The following is a 24,121-nucleotide window of genomic DNA, read 5'->3' on the forward strand; positions in this document are numbered from 1 at the left end:
TATTCACCATTTTAGCAACAGTTTTTTCCACGTTTCACGCCATTCAGCTCTGGTTGAATTCAGTATACGTTTAGAACTACAGTCCTGCTTTCTAATTTTCTATTTTATGCATTGTTTGACCACATCAGTAAACATTTTACGCGAGGTGAATTTAATGCAATCAGATCATGTTTCATAATAAATTGATTTGTAATTCTGCAAAATTATGAGAACAAAAATACAGTACATTTACTGATATGTAAAGAAATTCTTTAGCCTGGTCAATACTCAGTGTAGTCTGCATAAAATAGTGAGATGAAGCTTGCACTCCAGCACGTCGTCTTGTTGGTGTACCTTGGTGCCTGTATTCATGGATGCTGCAGCTGACATCAGACTTGGTTTTTTTCAACTCCAGAGTTCTAGATACACAGCACTCTGGTTTCGCATACTCCTAGGACCGGCTACTGTACTTGTAGCTCACCTCAATTTGCCTGTAATGCATGACACCTATAAATTAACATTATGAAAAACAAACCACATTTCTCGAATAGTCTACAGTTACATTGTAGACGCTTGTAATACAATATGACAAATAACACTGAGGAAGCCATCTGTGATTTTCGGATGGCAAAACAAGTGTTGGCTGGGTAGAATCACCTGTATGAAATATCAAATAAGATGTATGTGCATTACACTTAATAGCTACATTGTGATTTATGAGAATGCTTGTGGTTTCTTTTGGAACTATTTGGACTCTGTCCAACTTTAAGAGCATTTAGGTGGCTACTTCCCTCCTTTGATGAGCAGCCACCCATGGAATATAAGGACTTTGTACCCTTTGATACTATAAGATTGCACTCACCAAAACCTAGCCATTGAACTGTAAATATTTCTACTATTTACGTGATACTTTCCCTCTTAACCCCTTCCATGCTGATGACGGAACCGCTCCGTCATCAGCTACAGTTGCTACAGTTGAGCTGTGCTGATGACGGAGCGGTTCCGTCATGGCCCGGCCGCCGCGCCTGCACGGCGCTGATTTCGCGCCTGCGCGGGCGTTCTAATGAGCGGGGCGGGTCTTGACGGAACCGCTCCGTCACCAGCATAGCTCAACCGCGGCTGGTGACGGAGCGGCTCCGTCACCAGCATGCGGCCGCCGCGCGGCCGCCCCGCCCCTTTAGCGCTGCGGCGGAATAGTCGCCGCAGCGAAGGGGTTAAGTGCCATTGAGCTTGTCTTGTCATCCGAGAAGGGCAGGGCTACTACTCATTACAATCTTCTTAGGAGGTTCATATTATTTACCAGCTCTAAGCTAAGCACACTTGCCAGTTCAGTACCTGTGGACATCTTTTAAGGCTTTTTTGTATAATTGAACTACCTGCTTCACTCTGAAATTACTTTTGTCAAGATACTCTCTTGATGTATCTAGTTAGTTTGCTTAATCCCGTTAAGTGTATAGTAGCAAACAATGTTTGGGGAAATGTGCAGTCCGAGCCATTTCCTCTCTCTTCAAAAGTCCAGAATGCTGACTATTTCCTATAATTTATTTAGGTGAACAACTGGTTGTTTCCTGGAGCTGTGTAATTTAAAATATCTGTCTGACTGCATCACAAAGTTCTTGCAGTTCACTAAAGGAAATCAGAATTATCAGTTAAGAATTCTGTCCTTGACGCAGCTCAGACAGAAATTACAAAAAGCATTTGCAATGCAATAGGTCTCGCATTTGGGAGAGTTTGAGCTATTGGCATTGAAAATGACAATGCCTTTTATGTATGTGTTTTATTGCATTGTAAATGCTTGTTTTCGTATATGTGCGAGTTTGTACCTGCACTGGGAATAGCACATTTTCCATCATACTTAATACTGTCCTACTCTGCACCTAGTTCACATACGTAAGTGTATGCCACATGGAAGAACGGGACAGTGCGCCGTATTTGTAATACAGCCCCAGGTGTATCAGCCCAATTCAGGCAAATGAACACTACAACTCCCAGAATGCACTGATTGTTCAACTTAAATCTCATACCTGGAACCTTTCTGTTCCGGTGACATTGAGTCATCTAGTCACTCTATGAATAATATAGAGCGACTAGATTTGTGATGTCACATTGCCTCTGCTCAAGCCAGTAGGCAGCTGCTGTTGAAATAATGAAAGCAAGAATTCGCTTCTCCCTCTTCTGAATTGTTTTATTGAAATCAATAGTTTTCAACAGAAACCATCATTTATAATGAGGAGAGTGGCCTTGGTTTCCCCCTTGACTGTCACCTACCCAGTCGGACTTTGGGCACAGTTCCTCCTCGTCTCCCCGCTATTACTCCTTCCTCCCCTCCCTCCTACGAAGTCTTGAAACATTGTTTATTTGTACTGTATCTTACTATGCTCTTGTATCTGATGTAAATTTTAACGCAACAATCCTAAATGTGAAGCGCTCTGATACCCTCTTGGGTCAAGTTCGCGCTATATAAAACTTTATAAATAAATATAAATAAATGGCCGTACGTTATCTTACTTGACGAGTTATAGTTCCTTGCAGGACGGCAGGAGTTGCTGTGCGTGTTACCTATTTGTGAAAGGGAATTACGCTTGACTGTCATTGACAAGTTTAATTTTGCTCTTAAGTTCCACTTGTATTCTACACGATCGCAACCATGTTCATTCATACGAATCGGTAAGAGACCGGGAATTGAAGCTTTTTTGGGGGAAGAGGATAATGGGATGACCATTCAAGCTGTCACTCTTATGACTGCAGGCTTGCATCTTTCCGTTCATCGTGGAGCTCGGGCTGTGGAATAAACGGGGCAGGTAGAGGAAATAACTTAGAAGAGTTAGATCAGTGTTAAACATAAGAGCTACCAGCATTTGTCACAGCAAAAATATAAACGTCAGAGGGGAAGGTGCAGACCTATTATGGAAGAGACTGAAAGCAATGCAGAGGCTGTAAACTATTGACGGTTGGAACTGTGGATTAGTGGTTAAATTGAAGGTTATGGCTAATGACAGATGTAAAAATGGAGGACAACAACGAGAATCCTACTTGGGGGTTTGGGCACGAGAATAAAGTGCGCACCAACGAGTCCCACCCTCCTGCGATAACATCAAATGTAAAAGAGGCAGAGTCACCTGTCGAGAGGAATGCAGTCATTTCTGGATCCTTTGGCACATCTGTGGTGTGCACCCTGCCTCTAACGGCTGCTACACAGGACGCAGTTGGTGCACTGCGAGGGCAGCTAGTAAATTCATTTTCAGACCACTTCTGTGTATATGACCGTAAATTCATTTTCAGACCACTTCTGTGTATATGACCGGAATCTCCGAGCTCCCAAAACCCCCTTAGAAGACCTGAGCCCCACAGAAGCTGTAATAAAGATTACCTGGAGCTACCGCTTTAAATATAACCCTCCAGACCGCCTGACACTAAGGATGCTTCCCACTGAGAGCCTGTCATTTAGGATGCATTCCCGGGGACCCTGATTTTTCCCTTCTTCCATCACTTACAGTTCACACCGGTAAGAAACATGCCTCACTTTTCTTTTTACTCCTCACGGTCACCGCACAACATGACAACTACTTCCGGCTCAAAGGACAGCACAGGCAGAGACAGCATTTGTTCTGAAAGAAGAACTCTTCAATTGCGTCACAACCGTCCGAGAAAGCGCATGCGTAATGCAACTCTGTCACTGTAGGGTGCAGCATTACTGGCCCCAGGAGCTTCAACGTGGGGTCTGGGAACTGGACGAGGGAAGAGAACAAATCTTGGGGGTCGATTTGCTCCGTGATGATGGGCTGTTGAGCGGTAAATGAGCGGTATCCAGGAAACACAAGCACGAAATTGAAACCTGTGGTGCGCGTGCACCACAGAGGAGCTGACGCGGGAATCGAAACCAGTGGTGCGCACGCCCCACAGAGGAGCGGGGGCGAGGTAGCCTGTTGTCTGTGCTGCGTGCTGATGCGCGTCCTAGACCCGAATGGGAATGGGCGTTGCAAAGGCGGGACATGCGCCCGCCTTTGGCCAATCGCGTGCCTTTTTTTAAAAAACAAGCACGCGAAAGCCAATGCCTGCTGGCGAAAGCCTGATCTCTCACACACACACACACACGAGCGTGTGGTCCGCTTTCAAAACTCCCTAACAAGAGGCACGACACCTAAGAACTGGCTCCGGAAGAGATCTTCTACAAATGCAGATAGTCCATAGCTACTTTTATTATAAGGACGTAGTATCTCTGCTAGGTGCATCCAGACCGGACCAGGTTCTCTATATTTTCTTTGTATGTGGGTTTATAATGAACGTTCCAAGATCATTTGATTCCATTAAGAAGGGATCTTAAGGTTTATTTAGGACAGTGGTACTTCTTACTACAAAAAGAGCGTCCTCTTTAAAACAGTGGACTGCTTCCTCTAGCGAAACTCCATGTAGAGGCCGCTAGGATTTCTTGCCTGCAACGTAACTTTGATTCTCCATATGGATCCGTAAGCTGTGAGATCACTGAATTTGTACATGGTAAAGGAGTGGGATCAGTTTCCTAACTGCTATTCCAGGCACAGTGTAGTTTACTGTTTTCTAATGCCACCATCCTTGAGGTGGTGAGCCCACATTCCAAATCTGTTGTGCCATCTCCATTTATTTTGCCTCATCCAGAGGCTGCAGTCTTAGTTCACGTATCTAATATGGATGGGGGGAAAGCGGCTGTGGGATCTTCCCATATATACCTTATGCGTGTACCAAGCAAGATGTTGGATTACAGACATATTGAGCTGTGCACCTATAGAGACCTGATCAGTGTTGAATAAGTAATGTTGCTGAAAACAGAGACTGGTGCAGTTAGTTATTTATCATGCAAATGCTGCTGTGTCCTACATATCTTTTCTTTAGAAATATAACGAAACCAGAAACTACTGAGACCTTTTTATGGCAGTTACAAACATTTTGTATACGGCATTTGAACGCATACTGACTAACATTTTTTAAAAACACCCAGTGTCATATGTAATAGGTCATCCACTTAAATGGTTTGCTGTTCAAAACTTTAACTTTATTCCCTTTGAAGTCCTCCTTCCTGTGGTCAGGTTCAGTATAGTGTTGACGTACATATACAAGACCAGAGCCCTATTTTGTATCCCTAAAGAAGGTGGCATCCATTCACCACAAATCTGCAGTTGAACTGTGTATGTGAGGCATTTCCCATGAATCTTCCTTTTCGGGTCTCAAAGAAAAGCTGTTCTTACTCAGAGAGCAGAACCAAAGGGGATGATGGAAGGAGTGTTGAACATCTCAAGCACTCACCCCCAGTCAACTGATCTGGGTTTAATCCATCATCATTCTTTAGCTCACTCCGCCACCCCAGTTCAGACATGACCATATGCAAATCAGTCTGACTCTGTGCCTCATGGGAACAGTCTAACCCGAACTGCCATGATATGTCTTCCCTGGACCGGAAACCAGCATCCTGAGACCGGTTTCTGGCTAATCAGCCGTCATCAGCCAGGCTAGCTTGAATCCAGTGGCAAAGTGAGCAAGGGACCCACGTCTGGGCATACCCTGCCAACTTGGGGCAAACAAAACAAAACCATAGGGGATGATGGACGGAGTGTTGAGCATTGCAAACACTCGCCCCCAGTCAACTGATGTGGGTTTTATCCATCATCAGGTCCTAAGATGCTTGTTTCCAGTCCAGGGAGGACCTGGCTTGGCAGTTCGGGCTGGAATGTTCCCATGGGGCACAGGGTCAAGACTGATTTGCATATGGCTGGGTTCAAACTGGAATGGCATGGTGAGCAAAAAAACAATGGATTTAGGCCCAGATCTCTGTACTTGGGTGAATGTATGACATTGTTCTGCATTCTGTCCATTAACAGTTGTTTTTGAAGTTCTTGCTCAGAGGGCAAGACAGTCTGAGAATGTATGTCTAGCCATCCCAAAAATAGCATCTTAACCTGGCATCTTTTGACCCTATCTTTGTGGCATTGGGCAAATGATAAGGTAAAAACAATCACCCCAGAGTAGCCCTGCTGCGTTGCGAAATACATCCACCTGGTGCCTTAAAAACCCCATAGGGATGTTTCACTTCAGAGGAGGAATAGTCCAATGCCAAACTCCAATTTGAAGTGGTATTAAACAGCTTCACTAAACTTACTACCATGAAGAGTTTCCCCTATGATAGTCTGCCACCTTTTCTATATCGGTATGAAGTTTGGTGCCTTTCAAAACACATCGGATTATGCATAAATATTTCTGTTGGTGCATGGTTGTTTCATGTATGTGTAGAGACAGTTGTGACATTTTCTTAGATACAGCAGAACATTTTTCTTCCCAACTCCTCAGGAAGCGTACCTTCACTCGGTATGTGCACTGGTTTTCTGGCTGTTTCTTTCAATTTTTTTATTGAATTTTGCCTTTGTGGGGCATTTTACCTGAGAGGCAGAGTAACACGTTCAGTGTAACACTCTGTTTCATAGCCGTGTCCCTGCTATCATCAGCATCTGCTAGTTTCACTAGTGTGTATAGTTGTAGATTAGTCCATGTTAAAGTCATTCTATCTATGCCATAGAAAAAATATCAACAGAATGGATCCTGTGATCTTAAACGCCTTAATTGCTGGGGCTCTCGCAATTACACCCCACACCACACCCAGTGCTGAGCGATTGTTTTTGCCTATTTGGTCTAGGTCACGCTCAGGGCTCCATAACTTTTTCTACATAAGATATCCAAACCAAATTTGCTTATTTTTTTCCAACAAGCTAGGGATTCTAAAGGTAACCACAGTCAGTTAATGGATTCCCCTGGAGGGGACCATGAAAATGGTCAAAATATAACTACATTTAGAGTTTTGGGGGCAAAAAAAGGAAAAATTACTCCACACAAGTCTTCTTTTTTCCTAAAAGTGGCATCAATTAAAGATTTGCTTTGCTAAAGTCCCCAGCTTTCAAGAACATGCAGAGTTGAATCAAAAATACTTTTTAATTTTTTCACAGTTGGGGATTTTTCTAAGACGTAGCTGATTTTTCCTCTTTTAGGGCTTTTAACCTACTTCCAGTTTGTGTTGGAAACCAGTGTGAAATCCATGGGTGATCCAGGAAAGCTATACAATTCCCAATCCAGCAAGGGGTCATCCGTGTGGATCCCTCAAGGTTGGTTTTCCCAAAGAAACTAATGGGTGAAATAAAAAAAAAATTGAAAATGAGTAGTAAAAATCTCCCATTTATGATACATTTTTTATCTGTAACTTTTTGTCACGATGTCGAATTTTCGAAAGTAATATACCATTATGTCCAGTCAAACCTTCTGGCTGCAGGGATATATAGGGGTCTAAGAACCCAAGGTACCCAGCGCCAACATCTAAGCTGTTCCATACTATGTTTTTTTATTGTGTACCAAGTAAAAGATAAATTCATACAGTGAAATGTGTATAGTGAAAAATGTCAAGGAAACCGTATTTCTAAAATGGGAACAAGATAGGGAATTCGGGTGCAGTGGTTGTTTGTACATCTCAGAATGTGTGGGTACCCATACTCCAATGCGATTCAGCGGGCATTTTTCAAAATGTTCTTTCTTATGCACTGGCTTATTTGGAACGACAAATGTTCTGCCATTCTATATTCCCACACGTCTTCTGATACCACACTTGTGTAGGTAGGCCTAGAGCCTGCAACATGAAACTGGCCAAAATGTAGAATGGATGAATTACCTTTTTCAATTGAAACGTGACACTTTTTTCCCAAAGTGGGTAGATTTGGTTTTCGGTCTCTAGCTCAGGTGGCACCTAAGGAATCCTAGCAAACCTGTACATTTATTAAAACTAAACAACTAGGGAAATCCATGGTGGAGTGACTTGTGTGCCTCTCACCAGATTTCTTTCCCAGAATACCTTGCAAACCTTAACTAAAGAACACTTTTTCCGCACATTGCTGTGATTGTAAGTTTGTGGGAAGCCATACACATCCTTCCACCTTGCATTTCCCAAAGTCTTCTGATAAAAATTGTACTTCATTTGTGTGGTTAGGCCTAGTGTCTGCAACAGGAAACGGGCCAAAAAACAACATCCATTACATTTTCCACTGAGAACTGACCCTTTTTTGCAAAGAGTGTAGCTACAGGTTTTGGGCTCCAACTCAGACAGTACCTAGGGAGTTTTAGAAACATTTTTGAAAACTAGACACCTGGGGAAATCCAGGTTAGGGTGACTTGCATGCCTCTCTCCAGGTTTTTTTTTTACCCAGAATCTCTCCCAAACCACACACACTGATTAAAAAACCTATTTTTCTCAAATTTCTGTGATGGAAAATTCTGGAATCTGTAGGGAGCCACGCATTTCTTTTCACCCACCATTACCCCAAGTCTTGCGCTGAAAATGGTACCTCAATTGTGTGGGTAGGCCTAATGCCCACAACAGGAAATGGACCAAACCGCAACATGGACACTTCACTTTTTTTCCACTCAAAACTGAACCTTTTTATTGTTTTCTTGTTTTTTGCAAAGGTGGTAGCTGTGGGTTTTGAGCCCTACCACAGCCGGCACTAAGTGAAATGTATCAAACCTGCACATTCTTTTTAAACTAGACCACCAGGGAAGTCCATGGGTGCCTGAGTTGCGGGGCTCTCACAAGGTAATTTCACCGAAGGCCCTTGAAAACATCAAACTGTGGTTAATAAAAGCCACATATATTCCTCACATTTGTGATAGTTCTGGAATCTGCGGTGAGCTACAGATATCCTACCACCCTGAATTCCTACACATCTCCCAATATGAACAGTACCCCACTTGTGTGATGGGCCAAAAGACCACGACACAAAAGGCCTCAAAGCGCTACATGGAGAGATCTGCAGTAGGGGTAGTTGCAGGATTTGGGGCTGTGCATCCATGGAAACAAACCAACTGCAGACATTTCTAAAAACATAGAACCAGGGGATTTCAGGGTGGTGTGCCTTCTGTGGATGCCAAACTGTTTTCTTACCCATTATGGCCCTTCAAACCTCAAACTCTTCCTGAAATTACGCGTTTTCCTTACATTTCTATGATGGAAACTTCCTGGAATCCACAAAATTCCTACCAGCTAGTACTACACAACTTGTGACAACAAAAATGCTGCCCCACTTATGTGGCTGAGCCTAGTACCCTTAACAGGAACTGATCAAAACGAAGTCAGTGGGAGTCTCCTGGCGAGGGCTCCCACTGACCTCAGTTTGATCAATTCCGATCAGGGAAACTGGGAAAGGCATACAATTGTGTGATGCTTTTAATACAGCTATAACATCCTACACCAGTGTATCATAAAATGATAGAAATAGATTTATTTATAGAAATACTATGTCATGTAAAGAAATGAATGAAATAATTCTATTTCGTTTGCATACATGTTATACTTTGAACTATCATCAGGACAATAAAGTTAACATTATTCTTTTACTACTCAAATAACCAAATTTTTTGTTAAAAAAAAAAATACTGGGAAATATTCAAGGGCCAGGAATTAACAACATACCTAATTTTTAACTGTCAGAGAAGGTCAGTTAAAGAGTAAAAAGTTTGAGACCCAATGAGCTACTCGGGCCTTCCAAAATAGTCATTTACTGCTTTGCTGTAGGGACATTATTATTTACGTGTGTGCCTTCTTTATACGTTTCATGTAGTAATAATGCTCAAATGATGCATGGATATTACTCAGATGGAGTGGCAAGGTGCATCAATATATGGAAACCCCAGAGTAGATGAAAAATAAAAATACATATTGAAGCTAATCAACAAGGAGATGACAACTGTTCACTTACCAATTTCATCATACTTGAAATTCACAGTGAGGATATTCACAAACACGCAATAAATCTCGGAAATAGAAGTTAATGAAAAATTATCATCTCTTTAGACAGTGACGAGATCATCTGAAAATTGTGCTTGTGAGTTGTAAGATTTTGAACAGAAGTAAAAATATCAATCCTTCTGGATCACTGTTCCTAAAAATTAAAGTTGGCGAATATATTAATACAGGTCATAAAAAGATGGTATCATATTTATGTGCTTATCAAATGGAATTGAGTGCCTTTCAGAAATTCAAAGATATGATACAATGCCCTAACTAATCAGACTGGTTTTAAGTATTGCTGAAAACAAGGACTTTAGACCCAAAATATCAGATACATCATGGCCATGAATGAAGCTGCCACAGTTTGTGTTTAAGGAAAATTGAGAAGAAATAGTGTACATCATTATTTTTCATTTGTAATGTACCCTCACAGCCCGCGGTGCAGTAGACGCACATACCTCGATCAGAGTGCCTGACAGTTAAGACTAGAGGGAAAACCAATAAGAATGCCCTAGATTTGAAATAAGAAACCCTGATGTCATAAGAAACCCTTCCTCTTTCCACTAGGAAAGAGGAAAGGTTTCTTTTGACATCAGTGAAGATTCCGATGAAGGAGAACTACAATTACATGTAGATTACTTTTTCTTCCCCTTCATTGGATCCTCAGTGGTGTTATAAGCACTTAAACCAGTGCTCCCATCCCATAAAAGGAAGGTGGAAATATACTGAGGAAAATTGTACCCTACCCAAAGAGGTTCCTGGAGGACTCCTGTCCTTCTGACTGCCACCAGTCTGGGGTTACTTGTGTCCCTGTAAACACAAGACCTAGTATAACAGTTTGGACTGGTTTATGCATTTGTGCACTCATGTCTGGACTATATCAATGCTGCTTATACTGGCTTCCTGTGTAAATCTATTGACCGTCTCCAAAAAGTCCGAAATGCCTTAGTAAGGTGTATATTGAGTCTCAAGAAGTTTGACTTGGTCTCCAGTCATCTTCATCAGCCTCTCAGGATACCAGTGAAACCTGTAAAGTGTGCTGTGGTATAGCCCCCAAATTCCTAGAAAATAAAGTAGTAAATATGCCCTTGTCCGGAACCTCAGATCCTCGAACAAAGGTACTTTCGAAGTTCCCTGCTTCATTTCTAAGAAATGGTGCGGCAAAGCATTTAGGGTACTCGTTGCAGCCTTCCGGAATTAGATTCCCATTGAGGTTTTAGCACTAAACTCATTAACCAAGCTCAAGCATGCTTTTAAGGCTTGGATCTACCCTCTAATCTTTTAACGCTTGATAGCTGTGCTTTTTAGCACTGAGAAACTGCTCTGTGATAGAGGCAGCAATTTACAAAATGTCAAAATAAATAAAATGTAAATAAACATTACCTTATCTGGCAGTTTTTCTAGTGCTGTTTTTCAATTCAATTCAAAATCTTTATTCGATTGTAAATATTACAATCATAAAAGTACAACTCATAAGTAAACAGTTAAAAACAATCCAAGCAATTCATTTCATGTAACATGTAAGAGACACAACATACAGTACAAGGTAGAAAAAAGAGAGCAGCGGGCACTATGAACATGAGCAATATTAAGTGTGTATTAAAAACATAAATTACTATATTGTTTAAAAAATGCCTAAAACATTCACAGCATAATTAACCATCCATACTTTTCCTGCAGGAGATGGCTTTTTTAAAAAAGTTACAGACAAATAAAGTGCTGTTTTAAACGTAACCATTTCAGTTGTGCTTAGATGGCGCAACTAGGCTGGCAGCCCGGTCCTTCCGGGCTTTCTTTGATGTCCTGGAATGTCAGAGGTCTAAATAACACATGGAAATGCATGCAGGTTCTAAATTATATTGCTCGCCACAACATTGACATAATTTATTTGCAGAAACACATTTGCCCATGTCTGATTCGACGTCCATGGCACTGCGCTGGGGACCCCACAGGTATTTTTCTAATTATAGCAGTTATACTAGGGGTGTGGCTATATTTGTTAATAAAAGAGTCCCTTTCTCCCTCGCCAGGGTCATCTCGGACGGGGAAGGACGCTTTTTGATAGTTGTCGGTTCTCTTCTAGGTCACAATGTTGCTCTAGTGGGCATTTATGGGCCTAATGTTGAGTCACCGGAATTTTATCATGCGCTGCAAGTGCACCTTTTGGCTCTGGACCCTTGTCTGTTGATAATGGGGGTTGATTTTAATTTGTTGTTATATCCCAATAGGGAAAGCACTTCCTCCTCTCCGGATGCCGAGCACCGCTCGCGGCTAGCCATGCTTGATATCTGTAAACAGTTCTCCTTGGTGGATATTGAGCGCACCCATCACCCGGCCCACACAGCTTATACTCACTACTCTGGATTTCCACAACACTTGGACTAGGATAGATTATTGGTTAATTTCGACAAGAGTTGCTGGCTGGCTGGTTCCATGGTTTAGATAAGTTGCCACGTAAATTTTCGTATCACTCTCTGGTTATACTTCGCATTAACATTCCTCGGCCCGGGGGATATGAAAGGCAATGTCGTTTTCCTGGCCGGGCATTGCAAGATCCCTTGTTTCTTGAGGCGGTGAGTGAATCCATTGAGACCTATTTTGAGATTAACACTGGGTCAGTGGATACCTGAGCAGTCCTTTGGGAAGGTTTCAAGGCCTATATCAGGCTGTCTTTATCGATGGAGTATATAATATTCCCGGTTCTGTCTGGCTTGTTCCCCCCTCCCCCCCAGGTCAACTTCCCTTAACCTTCGCACTTTTACTGTTTTGCATATAATAGACCCTGCCACTCCGGCCGCCGCGGTACTTCTCAATGTCGAGAAGGCATTCCACTCCCTTGAGTGACCTTTCCTCCTCTATGTGATGCGTTGTATGGGTATGCCTGAATGCTTTGTCTCCACCACTGCTCTGCTATACACTGAGCCTACCGCTAGACTGACGCTGAATGGCACAATCTCCCGGCCTTTCCGTCTATCCTGCGGCACCCGACAGGGCTGTCCCCATTGCTTTTTATGTTGGCGATGGATCTTTTGGTGCGACACTTTCAAGAGAAACATCTTCACCGTGGCTTGCAGTTTCGCACTGGCCCATGTCATTATATGCCGATGACACTGTTTTATATGTTCGGCAATCCCACCTTAACCTCAAGCCCCTTATCAGGGAAATTATCAGTTTTGGCGGGTTCTCTTACTAAACTGGCGCAAGTCAGTGATTTTTTCATTAACAAGCAGTAAGACTACATAGGACAGCGAGTTTCCGCTGGAATGGTGCCCTGATGCGGTTAAATATCTTGGGGTCCATATTCATTTGGATTCTGCCTCCAATATTCGGCTAAATTATGGCCGAACAATTGGCGCGCTTGAATCACAGGTCGATACGTGGCTGCGGCTGCCTTTGTCCATGGCCGGCAGAGTGGCCATCATAAAAATGGTAGTCTTCCCGAGATTTCTGTATTTTTTGAATAACATTCCCATTCCTCTTACTCAGTCATTTTTTCTACAATTGCGCCACCTTCTTCTGCGCTTGGTATGGGGCTGCAAGAATCCGCAAGTGAGCTGGAGAGTTTTGACACTGCCACCGGAGCGAGGCGGACTGGAAGTCCCGGATATGTATCAATACTATATGATTGCACAGTGTTACCCTTATGCTTGGCACCGCCCAGACACCAGAAACCCTTATTTGATGCCAGAGGCAGATCTGGTACTGCCGCAGAAATTATCCACAATATTACCTATTGGTGTCCCTAGAGACCCACACAATATTCAAACTGTTTCCACCACTAGTTGGGCGTGGGACAGGCTACGTAGGCTGTTGGGTATCGACCTATTGTACTCTCTGGCTCTCCCACTCCCAAATCCCACTTTGCTTCCCATCACTGGTGAGGTTTTGGTGCAACGCACACTGACAAAGTTTCAGATTTCCACACTTGGTGACCTGTTCCCCAACAATCCTGTTTTCTCGGTGTCTGAGGAGGCCCGGTTTCAGGCTTGCTCCTTTATGGTTGTATTTGTTTTGCATTGCAAGCTTTCCATGTTGCGGGCAACCTTCCCTACATTTCCAATAGCTCCTGAACCGTTCACTCCACTGTCAGTAATAATCGAAAGTCCAACGGGCGCACATTTGGTCTCTAAAATGTATAGACAGTGTATTATGGATCTTCCCTTCTCTGACGCTAAAGTCTGCACGGCATGGGAGTGTGATTTGGGCCGTCCCATTACTGGTGATCAATGGGAGCAGTGTTGCAGGGTCACGAAAGAGGTGTCTCTGAACAGTCGGTACAAGTTGTTGCATTTTAAATTTCTTTGCAGGATGTACCATACCCCAGCTTGGTCACACAAGATTAACCCCTCCAGACCTCACCATTGTGCGAAATGTTATGCTCCACACGCAGATTTTGCCCACCTTTCCTGGACCTGCCCCAAATTGCAGCATTTTTGGGTACAGGTGCACGACATGCTAGGAGAAATATTTGCTATGACACTTGACCCCATTCCTGAAATTGCGTTGCTGGGATACATGATTAACTTCCCCAAAATAATCAGAAGGCTCGCTGCATTGGGATTCCTACTGGCCAAACGAGAAGTGGTGTTGCTCTGGGGTAGCAGGTAAGCACCTACTTCCCATGCATGGCTTCGTAGTTTGGCATAGTTTAACCTGAATTGCGAGGAGTATGCTACACTCGTGCCCAACTCCTCTCGCCCAGTGGATATTTGGGGCCCATATAGAACTTACATTACACGTAAGCATAGCGAAGCTAATGCACAAGTTGCAAGTGGCATTGTTCCCGAAGGTATAGGTTGGGAATGCTGTTGTAATGTCTGGTGTCATATGACATGATTTTGCGTATGTGCTATCAAAATGTGTCGCCGGGGATTATGACTTCAATTGCGAGGGAGCGGCGGGTTAGTTCCGAGAGATGTAACCATTCTGGACAAATCATTGACAATGTGGCTTAACCTGATTATTTATTATTAGTTTCTGGGGCCTGGGATGCTGCCGGATAATATTTTTGTGACCTCATATGTGTTAAGGCGTCTTACCATTGTACCAATATGTGCATTGTTTATTAACGTATATGTGTATAAAACTGATAATAAAACTTACCAAAAAAAACATTTCAGTTGTGCCATGCATTTTATTATTTGTGAGGGAAACAAGAAGTGACAACTTAACCAAGATCTAAAAAAACACAGGTAGCTTCAGTGTTGCAATGCCACTTAAACTTAACAGAAACCTCAAAAAGTAAAATAGACCTCCATCTAACGGGGCTCCAAAGTGCTGGCAAAATAAATAGCCAGTACTTAGTCGGTGTGAAAAATAGATACAAAAAAGGACACTTTGAACACACCATGTCACTGAAGATAAACTATTTTTAGGTGGCTGTGACAATGTGCAGAGAGGCTTTGTGCAGTTCCTCAAACTGAAAGCAGTGGTAAACTGGGCTGACCTATTGCCCTAGGCAGCATGCTGTTCTGGAAGAAGGCAAAATGTGAATGACAGTTAAACAGACCAATGGATGAAGCGTGATTAATAAAAGCATCTCCCTGTATGTATCTTGTGTGTGAATGTTTTGGTAGTCTAGCGAAACTGTCAGCTAAAGCTGTCCCAAAGGCTACATCTAACATAACATGTCAGAGCATAAGCTGAGAGAGGTTGCACCAGTTAGAAGTATCGACTAATATTTTTGGGCAAGATTCTGGCCCACAGGGCTGGACTGGCCATAGTGGGCACCGGGCAATCCCCTGGTGCGCCGCATGGGTGGGGGCCGGTTTTGGGCCCCTGGGGGCCGTTTTTGTTACAGGGCCGTCTTTGCTACATGGCCGCAAAATCGGCCCTGTACCAAAATCGGCCGAAAACTGGCCCTGGCAAAGAGCTCGGCGGCACCTCCAACGCCCCCGAGTGGGGAGGGGGGGCGAGGGGGCCGGTTGAGCACTTTGCCAGGACCGGTTGTGGTTCCCAGTCCGGCCCTGCTGGCCTAGTGGCACTATGGATTTCACTGCAATGAGAGGGAAATTAAAGTAAACAGCAAGGATATTTACATATGAATTAGAAAAGTAAGGGCTGTTAAAACAGCTCAGTGGCCCAATGTTTCCTCTGCAAGTACGCTGGTCACTGGTTCAAATTTTGTCAGGTGTGGATTGGCATTGCATCTTTCTGAGATGGATACAAAGAGCAGCATTGCTTTGGAACGCAACAGTTGTTAATCTGGTGCATATTAACAGTTTAGGTTATAACTGACTATGTAATTTACCAGTATTACTTGTTCATTAATACTTTAGGTTTCAACTTTTAGGTTTTCATCCTTTTTCTCTCTATATCTTAATTTATATTTTGTTTGCACGTTTTAGTGATTTGGAATCGAGAAGAGAAGTGAAAAGAGAAGAAGGTGAAGCATTTGCACGAGAACATGGTCTCATCTTTATGGAAACATCTGCAAAGACAGCTTCCAATGTAGAAGAGGTAAGTGATAATAGTTTGCGCCGACGTGTGTCGATTTTCCAAGACTGTAATGACTGGTGGCAAACAGGGTGCAACAGGAAGCTCCCTCTTTAGTTGATTGTTTACACGTTTGTGTATGAAAAGCTAGTGCTATGCTTGATTATGAATCTGTCTCTGCTTGCCTCATTCCTGATGTATGTGTTCCCCTAATATTGTGTGAGCGTCTTCCCGTATGTGTTACTTTTTTATTTTATATAATTCCACTAGTTGGGACTTTTCGTAACTTTCGTGTTGTTGCCCCGAAAAAGAATGGTTCACACCAATGGATGTCCTGAACCCTTTCTGTTGAACTGGTCAAAACTGGTCGTATCAGAAAGTTGACTACTTTTTGTAAATTGTAGGGTTTGTAAGGCTAAAATTTCCATGGATATTGAAAATTATTCTTATAAGACTTAGGTTTATAACCAAATGTTATTTTGGTTGGATGAGCACAAGGTTTGCAGCCACTCAGGAAGATAAGGGTGATGCTTGCAGCAAGTTCCAGCCAAGAACACTTCATGCTGGGACACAGATGTAGGGCTACGTACACCCTGTCCTTGATGGCAGAGAGCAAGCTCAGAAAGCACATGAGCCTCTGTCATGTACATCGTGTCCTTGGTGAGAGATCCTGGCACAAGTCACTCTTTTGGAAGGACACAACATAGTGCAGCTGATTAATCGCTTCACCAACATGATTAATGATGCAACAGCGTGTCTGTGCTATAATTAACACAGGATGTTTCTTCTTTGCCGTATCTTATTATATAGTTAAACACATTTACTGGCTTTAGCCATAAATTGCGTCACGAAGCACTTCAAAAATAAGATAGATGTTGCAAAGTAGATGTTTTAAACGTAGAAAAATATTAGAGCCTTTTGAAGCCTGTGGTTGCTGTATTCCATATGTATTTATATTTTAAGCTAGTCAGTTAAAATTTAAATTTGCCACGGTGCACAATTAGGTGCTTGAGGTTAACTTTACTAGGCGCTTTTAGAAGGTAAGAAAGGAAAATACATGAAATTGAGCAGGATAGGCCGCACCTCCATATAGGCTGTGCCAGAGTCAATGTGTCTGTCCGTAATTGATGAAAATCTGTTGTCAGTTCAGACGTTTTGGTTGTTGCAATCATGCCCACTGGCCATATCTCCTTTTATTTCATGATAAGTTTCCTCATCCTTTTCCTTAACGTTTATGGGTAAAATCTAGCTACCTAGAACTTTTTCTTGATTGGTAAATATCATCTGTAAATACTTATAGATCCGTATTTTGCTAATCTGCATCTGTCATTCGTGGACTCTAATGACGCCTGTCGGGCACCTAGTTGAACTCTGGTTTGCAATAAATATATTTTACTGTTTGTAACACTTCTTTTGTGATCTGTTCTAACTCTCCTTTTACCCAGTGACCATGCAGGCTGTTACCTGGGGTAAATCAGTAGCTGGGGCAATGCAGTGTATATGAACTGTATTGAACTCGAATGCAGGACATGCACATATGTAGGGTTTTATTATGGACTTGCAGTTTTATACCCCGTTTACCAATACTGTGGAAGAATTGCAGTAATGAGAAAGTGGCGTAGTGTGTTAAGAGAGAAATACTGCAATGAACCACGTAAGCCCATGTTGTGCAAGTTGGATGTAATAGCATTACTAATGGTGTTGGCTTTTCCAGTAGACTGGGTGTGTCTTTATGGTTCGTGACAATCTCATAATTTGACATCTGCTGTCCTTATTAAATACATTTGTCAAGATATGTTAAATCGTAATAAGCAGTACATTGGGGATGAAGTTAGCATATTGTTTAAAGCTTTGTAATTTCTTTTACAGCTTTTGACCGGCTTAACCATATTCTTGCTTAGCCATAATTATTACACTTTTACTTCACTTTTTAAAAGACCAGTCTTTTAATGTGTGAAAAGGTTTGGCTTTAGGGAATGGTAAAGTAAACCTAGTTGGGCGGCCCTTGTCTATTTTGTCAATGAGACCTAGTAAACCTAGAACTCGCTGCAAAATTGCAGAGTCAAAGGTGTTGGTTAAATGGCCCCGTGAATAGAGACTTCCAATACAAGCTGTGTGATACCGTTGAGTAATTTAGTTGCAAGCCCAGATTCTGAGAAGACTGGTTTGTGAACAAACACTTTAACTTTGAAAGGTGTAGGTAGACTTTATTAGCAGTAATGAAAAGCTATTTTCACAATGATTACATTATTAGTTCTGTGATGTGATTATTGGTGGGCTCTTCTGCATTATTTTAAATATTTGCTGTAACAATTGTTGAATCATTTTGCCAATATCTTGCTTTCTACGTTTTAGTATTCCTCATTTGTATTTTTGTTACAATCTATTATGTTCATACTATACCATAATAATTATCTATTAAGACATTTTCTAAGACTTCATTTGGTTTTCTATCAATTGTTTAGTCTAAAATCTTTCCCGATTTATGCAGTGTGTAAGTGCACTCACACCAATAGCAAACATTCGCTTTTAGTACTTGTAAAATTGAAAAATAACATACAGATATGCCAAAACAGTATCTAGTTTGCAACTGAAAATTAGTAAGTGTAGATTGCAAATAAGATGATGAACCATGCATACCTTTGTCAATCAATCAATTCTTTATATCGCATTATTTTTAATGCATAAAACTTCTAGCAACACCGAATATCTGCCAAATAAATTCCAGTAAAATCACACAGTGCTAGTTTTAAAACCATTAATAAAATATTTAAATAATCAGGCAACCTCTTATTCATCAGATCACATGTATACTAAAAAGATTACACAAAAGTTGGCTAAACTCCCCTTCCACCCCCCTAAATATCTCTCATCATTATAAAACACAGCCTTCCCCACTTTTCATCTAGATGCCCAGCCTCACATATCATGTTTATTTATTTATTTATTTATTTATTTATAGAGTTTTGTATAGCGCGGACAAGACCCGTGGGTATCAGAGCGCTTAACATAGAAAACATAGAAAAACATAAGAAAACATAAGAAAACATAAGAAAAAGATTGTAAATTACAGATTGACCTTATAGTAGTAAATTATGATAGACACACATATATGAGGTAGTAGGCGACATGCTATCAGGGTGATTAAATAAATATATTCCTAACGCCTGTGATATTAGCCATAGGAGGTGCATAGGCTTGGCCTATGTCACAATCATATCGTCGGGTTCTGTGAGGTAGGGTTACATAATATTATCAGTGCAATTCCATGAGTAATCGGCAATAAGAGTTGGCTAGGTATGGCATGTGGCAAGGATTAAATAGATAAACCAGGTAGAGTAGAGAATTATATCATTATGGATGTGAGATATAGTGTAGAGATTACATAAATATGAGGTGTCCTTAAGGTGTGTAGCCGCTGTTTGATCGATTCATTGTCTTTGTCTAATTGATCTTCAGAATATTCATGATGAATCCGATCTTCTGTGTCTTGAATGTTCATACTAATGTTCGGTATGTATCTCTATGTAGGATATTTACTCATCAAGTGGTTCTTCAGTTCCCGTTTGAATTTTATAGTGTTTTTAATCATCCTGATGTTGGGGGGGAGTGAATTCCAGACTCTGGGAGCGGTTCCGGAGAATGCTCGGTCATAGGTCTTTTTCTTCCGGAAGAAGGCCGGTCGTAGTAGCAACTCCTTGGCGCTTCTCGTTGGTCTGTTGCCTCCCGATAGCTTAATTTTCTTGGCTAGATATCTAGGCGTGTTGTAGTGAACCGCTTTGTGGGTAATACAGGCCATCTTCATTTTAATTCTCGCTTCGTAGGGTAGCCAGTTTAGTGCCTTTAAGTGGGGAGATATGTGATCGAATTTCCTCGTTCCCGTGATGAGTCTTGCCGCAGCGTTGAGACAGGCTTTCAGTGGTGCAGTGGATGTTTTTGGTAGGCCAGCTAGCGTGGTGCAACCATATTCAATTCTCGAGATCACTAGAGATTGGATAGCCAGTTTTAGATCTGCTTCTGAGATAAAGGGTTTCAGTTTTCTTAGATAGTTCAGGTGGAAACGGGCACTCTTGGCCATTGTGTTGATGTGGTCTTTCATGTCAAGGTTCTCGTCTAGCGTAATTCCTAGTGATTTAGCTGAGTTAATTAGGGTCGGAGTACAGTTCAGAGCCGTTACCAATTTAGTCCAATCTTTTACCTCTGGTTGACTCCTTGCAGGTGATATTAGTAGGAATTCTGTTTTGTCGGCATTAAGTTTTAGATGATTAGCTGTTAGCCATTGTAGCGCTCGCTTTAATGTTTCATTCATTAGGTCAATGTCATCCCGACAGGTGATCTTCATATAAATTTGCGTGTCGTCTGCGTACATGTGATAGGAGATCTGTGATTCACGAAGTATCTCCGTGAGAGGTTCAACATACAAGTTGAATAGATCAGGGGATAACGTTGAGCCTTGTGGGACCCCTATTGTGTTAGGGCCCGGGGAGGAGATTACTTGGTTGACCAGGAATAATTGTGTCCTGTTCTGTAGGAAGGAGTTAAACCAATTCAGTACATTTCCAGATAAGCCCATCCTGTCACGTAGCCTGGTCATCAATAATTCGTGATTTACAGTGTCAAATGCTGATGATAAGTCTAGTAGGATCAGTAGGCACGCATGATTTTGGTCTAGGGCTTGTAAGGCATCATCAACAATATGCAGGATCGCCGTTTCAGTACTATGCCCAGTTCTGAAGCCTGATTGGCAGTCATCTAGTAATGAGAACTTAGCGATGTGCTGACTCAATTGGCCCTGCACGCATTTCTCAATAAGTTTGGCAAGTAGAGGGATGTTGGTCACTGGTCGATAGTTCTTCGGGTCTGTTGCATCCGCTGTCGGTTTTTTGATGATGGGAACTACCTGCCCAGTTTTTAGGCAGTCAGGGAGGGTTCCTTGTGCAAGTGAAGCATTTATTATCTCAGTCCAGATAGGAATTAGGGTGTGGCTGACTTCTCTTACACATTTTGCTGGTAGAGGGTCTTGATAATGGTTATTCGGTCTGAGTTCTGCTAGCGTTTTGGCGATCTTTCCCTGGTCATATAGTTCAAATGTGTCCCAATTTGCCTTATTTTTTGTATGAGGGCCTTCAGTTGTCGCCTTGGCCTCATTTATCGGTGAGGGAAGGGTCCTGAGGTTAGCTGCTGCACTTGTGAGCTCATCTTCTAGTAGTTTGTTTTTTTTCCGTGAAAAATGAAGAGAACTCCTCGCAGCTTATGGGAGTTTTTGAGCTCTCTTGGGACGTTTTGGCTAGTTTATTAGACTGTTGTTTTAGGATCTCGAAGAGTTTTCTTGGTCTGTTTGTGGCACTGTCAAGTTCAGCCCTTATAAATTCTTTTTTGGTGTTGATTATCTTTTTGTTATATTGTTTTCTCGTTTCTCTGAGGTCTTTCAGCTCAGGGGAGGAAGGATGTTGTCTCCATTTCCTTTCAGCCATTCTCAGTTTTCGCCTGTCTTCGTTCAGTGATTCAGGCGCCTATGTTTCGATACCGCCCACGAGAAAGATGCAAGCGCATATTATAAATATGGTTTTTCCAACTTTTGAATAAAAGCTAAGGCCAGGCGATGGTGCCTAAAATTATATTGCCGTAGGAGAGGTACAATAAAACTTTTCTCTGTGGACCATAAAAAAATAAGAGATGTGAGTTAGATTGCACCACCCTCCCATCACATAGGAAAAGGGATAACTCCTTCATAGAATAAACATTTAATGGAAAACCAAACATAAGTAGAATATAATTTAGATGAAATCTTGTCAATATATATCTGTGCCGGGAATTCTGTACAAAAATCAGATACGCCAGAGTTCCCATAGACAAAGGGGGCAGTGTAAGGTTCATAGCTGTCACACTTTTAACTTTGTTTTTGTCCCATCTATCCTCTGCCGCCTTTTTCAAACCAAATCTTTCTTAGATTGGCCTTCGAGAAGCTTGCTCACAACGACGGGGAATCAGACGACCTCTGAAGACCTAATGCTGAAAGGGTGGTTTCCACATAGCTCAACCACTGTAATTTATATGCATAGTCGATTATCAGACCATCCCTAAGCACCACTTGATTCAGTGGTTCCATACCAAATGCCATAGTAACAATGGGGCCAGTTTAATTTGATTTTCGAGGTATGATAGAGCTAGTTCACTGTGGGAGATGTAATCAGTACAGGTGCGAAGGAGTGATAATCTTAACAAAACGCATCCTCCACCTGCTGCAGTGGTCCCACGTCTACCATACCCCAGACAGCTGCCCCATACGAAGCAATTGCTTTTGCTTTGGGCGAAAAAATATTTAAGAGTTTGGGAATTGGTTTAGCACCCAATTGTTTTGACATTTTTTAAATGGCCGCACTGCTATTTTCCAAAAGCAACGCTTTATTTAAAACCATGTTTTTCCATGTTAATTTCTTAAAGCCCACACCCAAATATTGAACGTGTCTACCACTTCCACCCTCCTTTCATCTATATAAAATCCTGATTTTTATTTTAGGTTTAGCTCCTGCAATATTCACATAAGATTTAGATTTGTTTACTCGCAAATCCAAGGTGGCCATAAATCTAGTGTACTCCTCTATGAGCTATTGCAGTGCCAGTGGTGGTCTGGCCAGGAGCACTGCATCGTCTGCATAGAGGAGAATCGGGAGTGGGAATGTCTTGACATATGGGGCATCCTTGACCCTCTCTCTTTCAATAGCCCATCCAACCTATTTCTATAGGGAGAGAACAAAAAAAAGGGGGCCAGGACGCATCCCTGCCTCACACTTCTTTCGATATTAAAATATTTTGTGCCCTCCCCTCCTCTGCCATAACGAACGTATGCAGTTGCACCAGAATATAGCGACCTTATAAAGGTAATAATGGCAGGGTCAACTCCCCTGCTCTCCATGATGACCCATAGTTTGTTGTGGACAACACAGTCCAACGCTTCCGACAAATCCTTGATGGCCATGCAGAGCTGGCCCTTTTTTACCATCGTATATTTGGAGAATGTCATGGATACATTTAAACATTGGTAATTGATCCCTTGCCATTCCTAAAGCCGTACTGGGCCTCTAAAAGGGCCTTTTTTTCTCTTGCCCATTCCAGTAATCTATTTAGTAATACTCTTCCCATTAGTTTTGCTGTACCATCGATAAGGGATACAGGTCTACGTTTTTTGCATCCGATCTATGACCCTTTTTTGTATATCGGGACAATGATAGAGTGTCCTAGTTTAGCTACTACATTAACAACATTTGTCAATGCTCGTCCCCACAGATCTTTAATCTCAAGAAAATTATCCATTGTGACCCCATCGGGTTCAGGAGCCTTCAACAGAGATGTCTGTTCCAAAGCTTGCACCACTTCCCATACTTTAAAAAAAAATTAACAATACATTATTTGTCTCCTCCATGTTAATATTCTTAGTATAAAACTTGTTCACATTTAAAAACTTATTTCCAAAATGTTTGACCTATCCCTCCTTCTCTATATGTACATCTAGCGACGGATTCCCATCATCAAATGCTTGACTACAGTTTTTCATTGGTTGTCTTCTGCGCAACTCAAGTGCAACGAAGAGAAATCCGAAATCCTTCTCTTCTGGAAGTTTCCCTCCAACTTAAGAGAAACACTGGCCACCTGGCTCAGCCTTAAGTATCGACAGGCCATCCCGTAAAAAAACCTGGGGATTTAGTTCGAGTAGAACCTCACCTTCTCGACTCAGATTAAGAAGCTGGCTGGGCCATGTTTTGGCCTTTTAAAAACTCTCAGGAAATGTCTTCCCCCCTCCTTTCTAGAGCGGCAAGGGAAACGGTCACCCAGGCCCTTATTCTAACTCGGATAGCTTATGCAAACGCGCTCTATGCTGGCATTCCAGGCTATCTGTTGAACAGGTTACAGGTA

General features: G+C 42.1%; 1 protein-coding gene across 1 annotated transcript in view; it reads left to right on the forward strand.

The window, feature by feature from the left end:
- RAB2A (RAB2A, member RAS oncogene family) overlaps positions 1-24,121 on the forward strand; it is a 267,732-nt gene that overhangs the window by 155,520 nt on the left and 88,091 nt on the right. Inside the window, exon 6 of the mRNA XM_086965785.1 lies at positions 16,120-16,231. Within this exon, the coding sequence (XP_086821911.1) occupies positions 16,120-16,231 (112 nt within the window). The remainder of the gene's footprint in view (positions 1-16,119; positions 16,232-24,121) is intronic.

The sequence above is a fragment of the Lissotriton vulgaris genome, chromosome 4_1, assembly GCF_964263255.1.
Source record: "Lissotriton vulgaris chromosome 4_1, aLisVul1.2, whole genome shotgun sequence".
Classification (NCBI taxonomy): Eukaryota; Metazoa; Chordata; class Amphibia; order Caudata; family Salamandridae; genus Lissotriton; species Lissotriton vulgaris.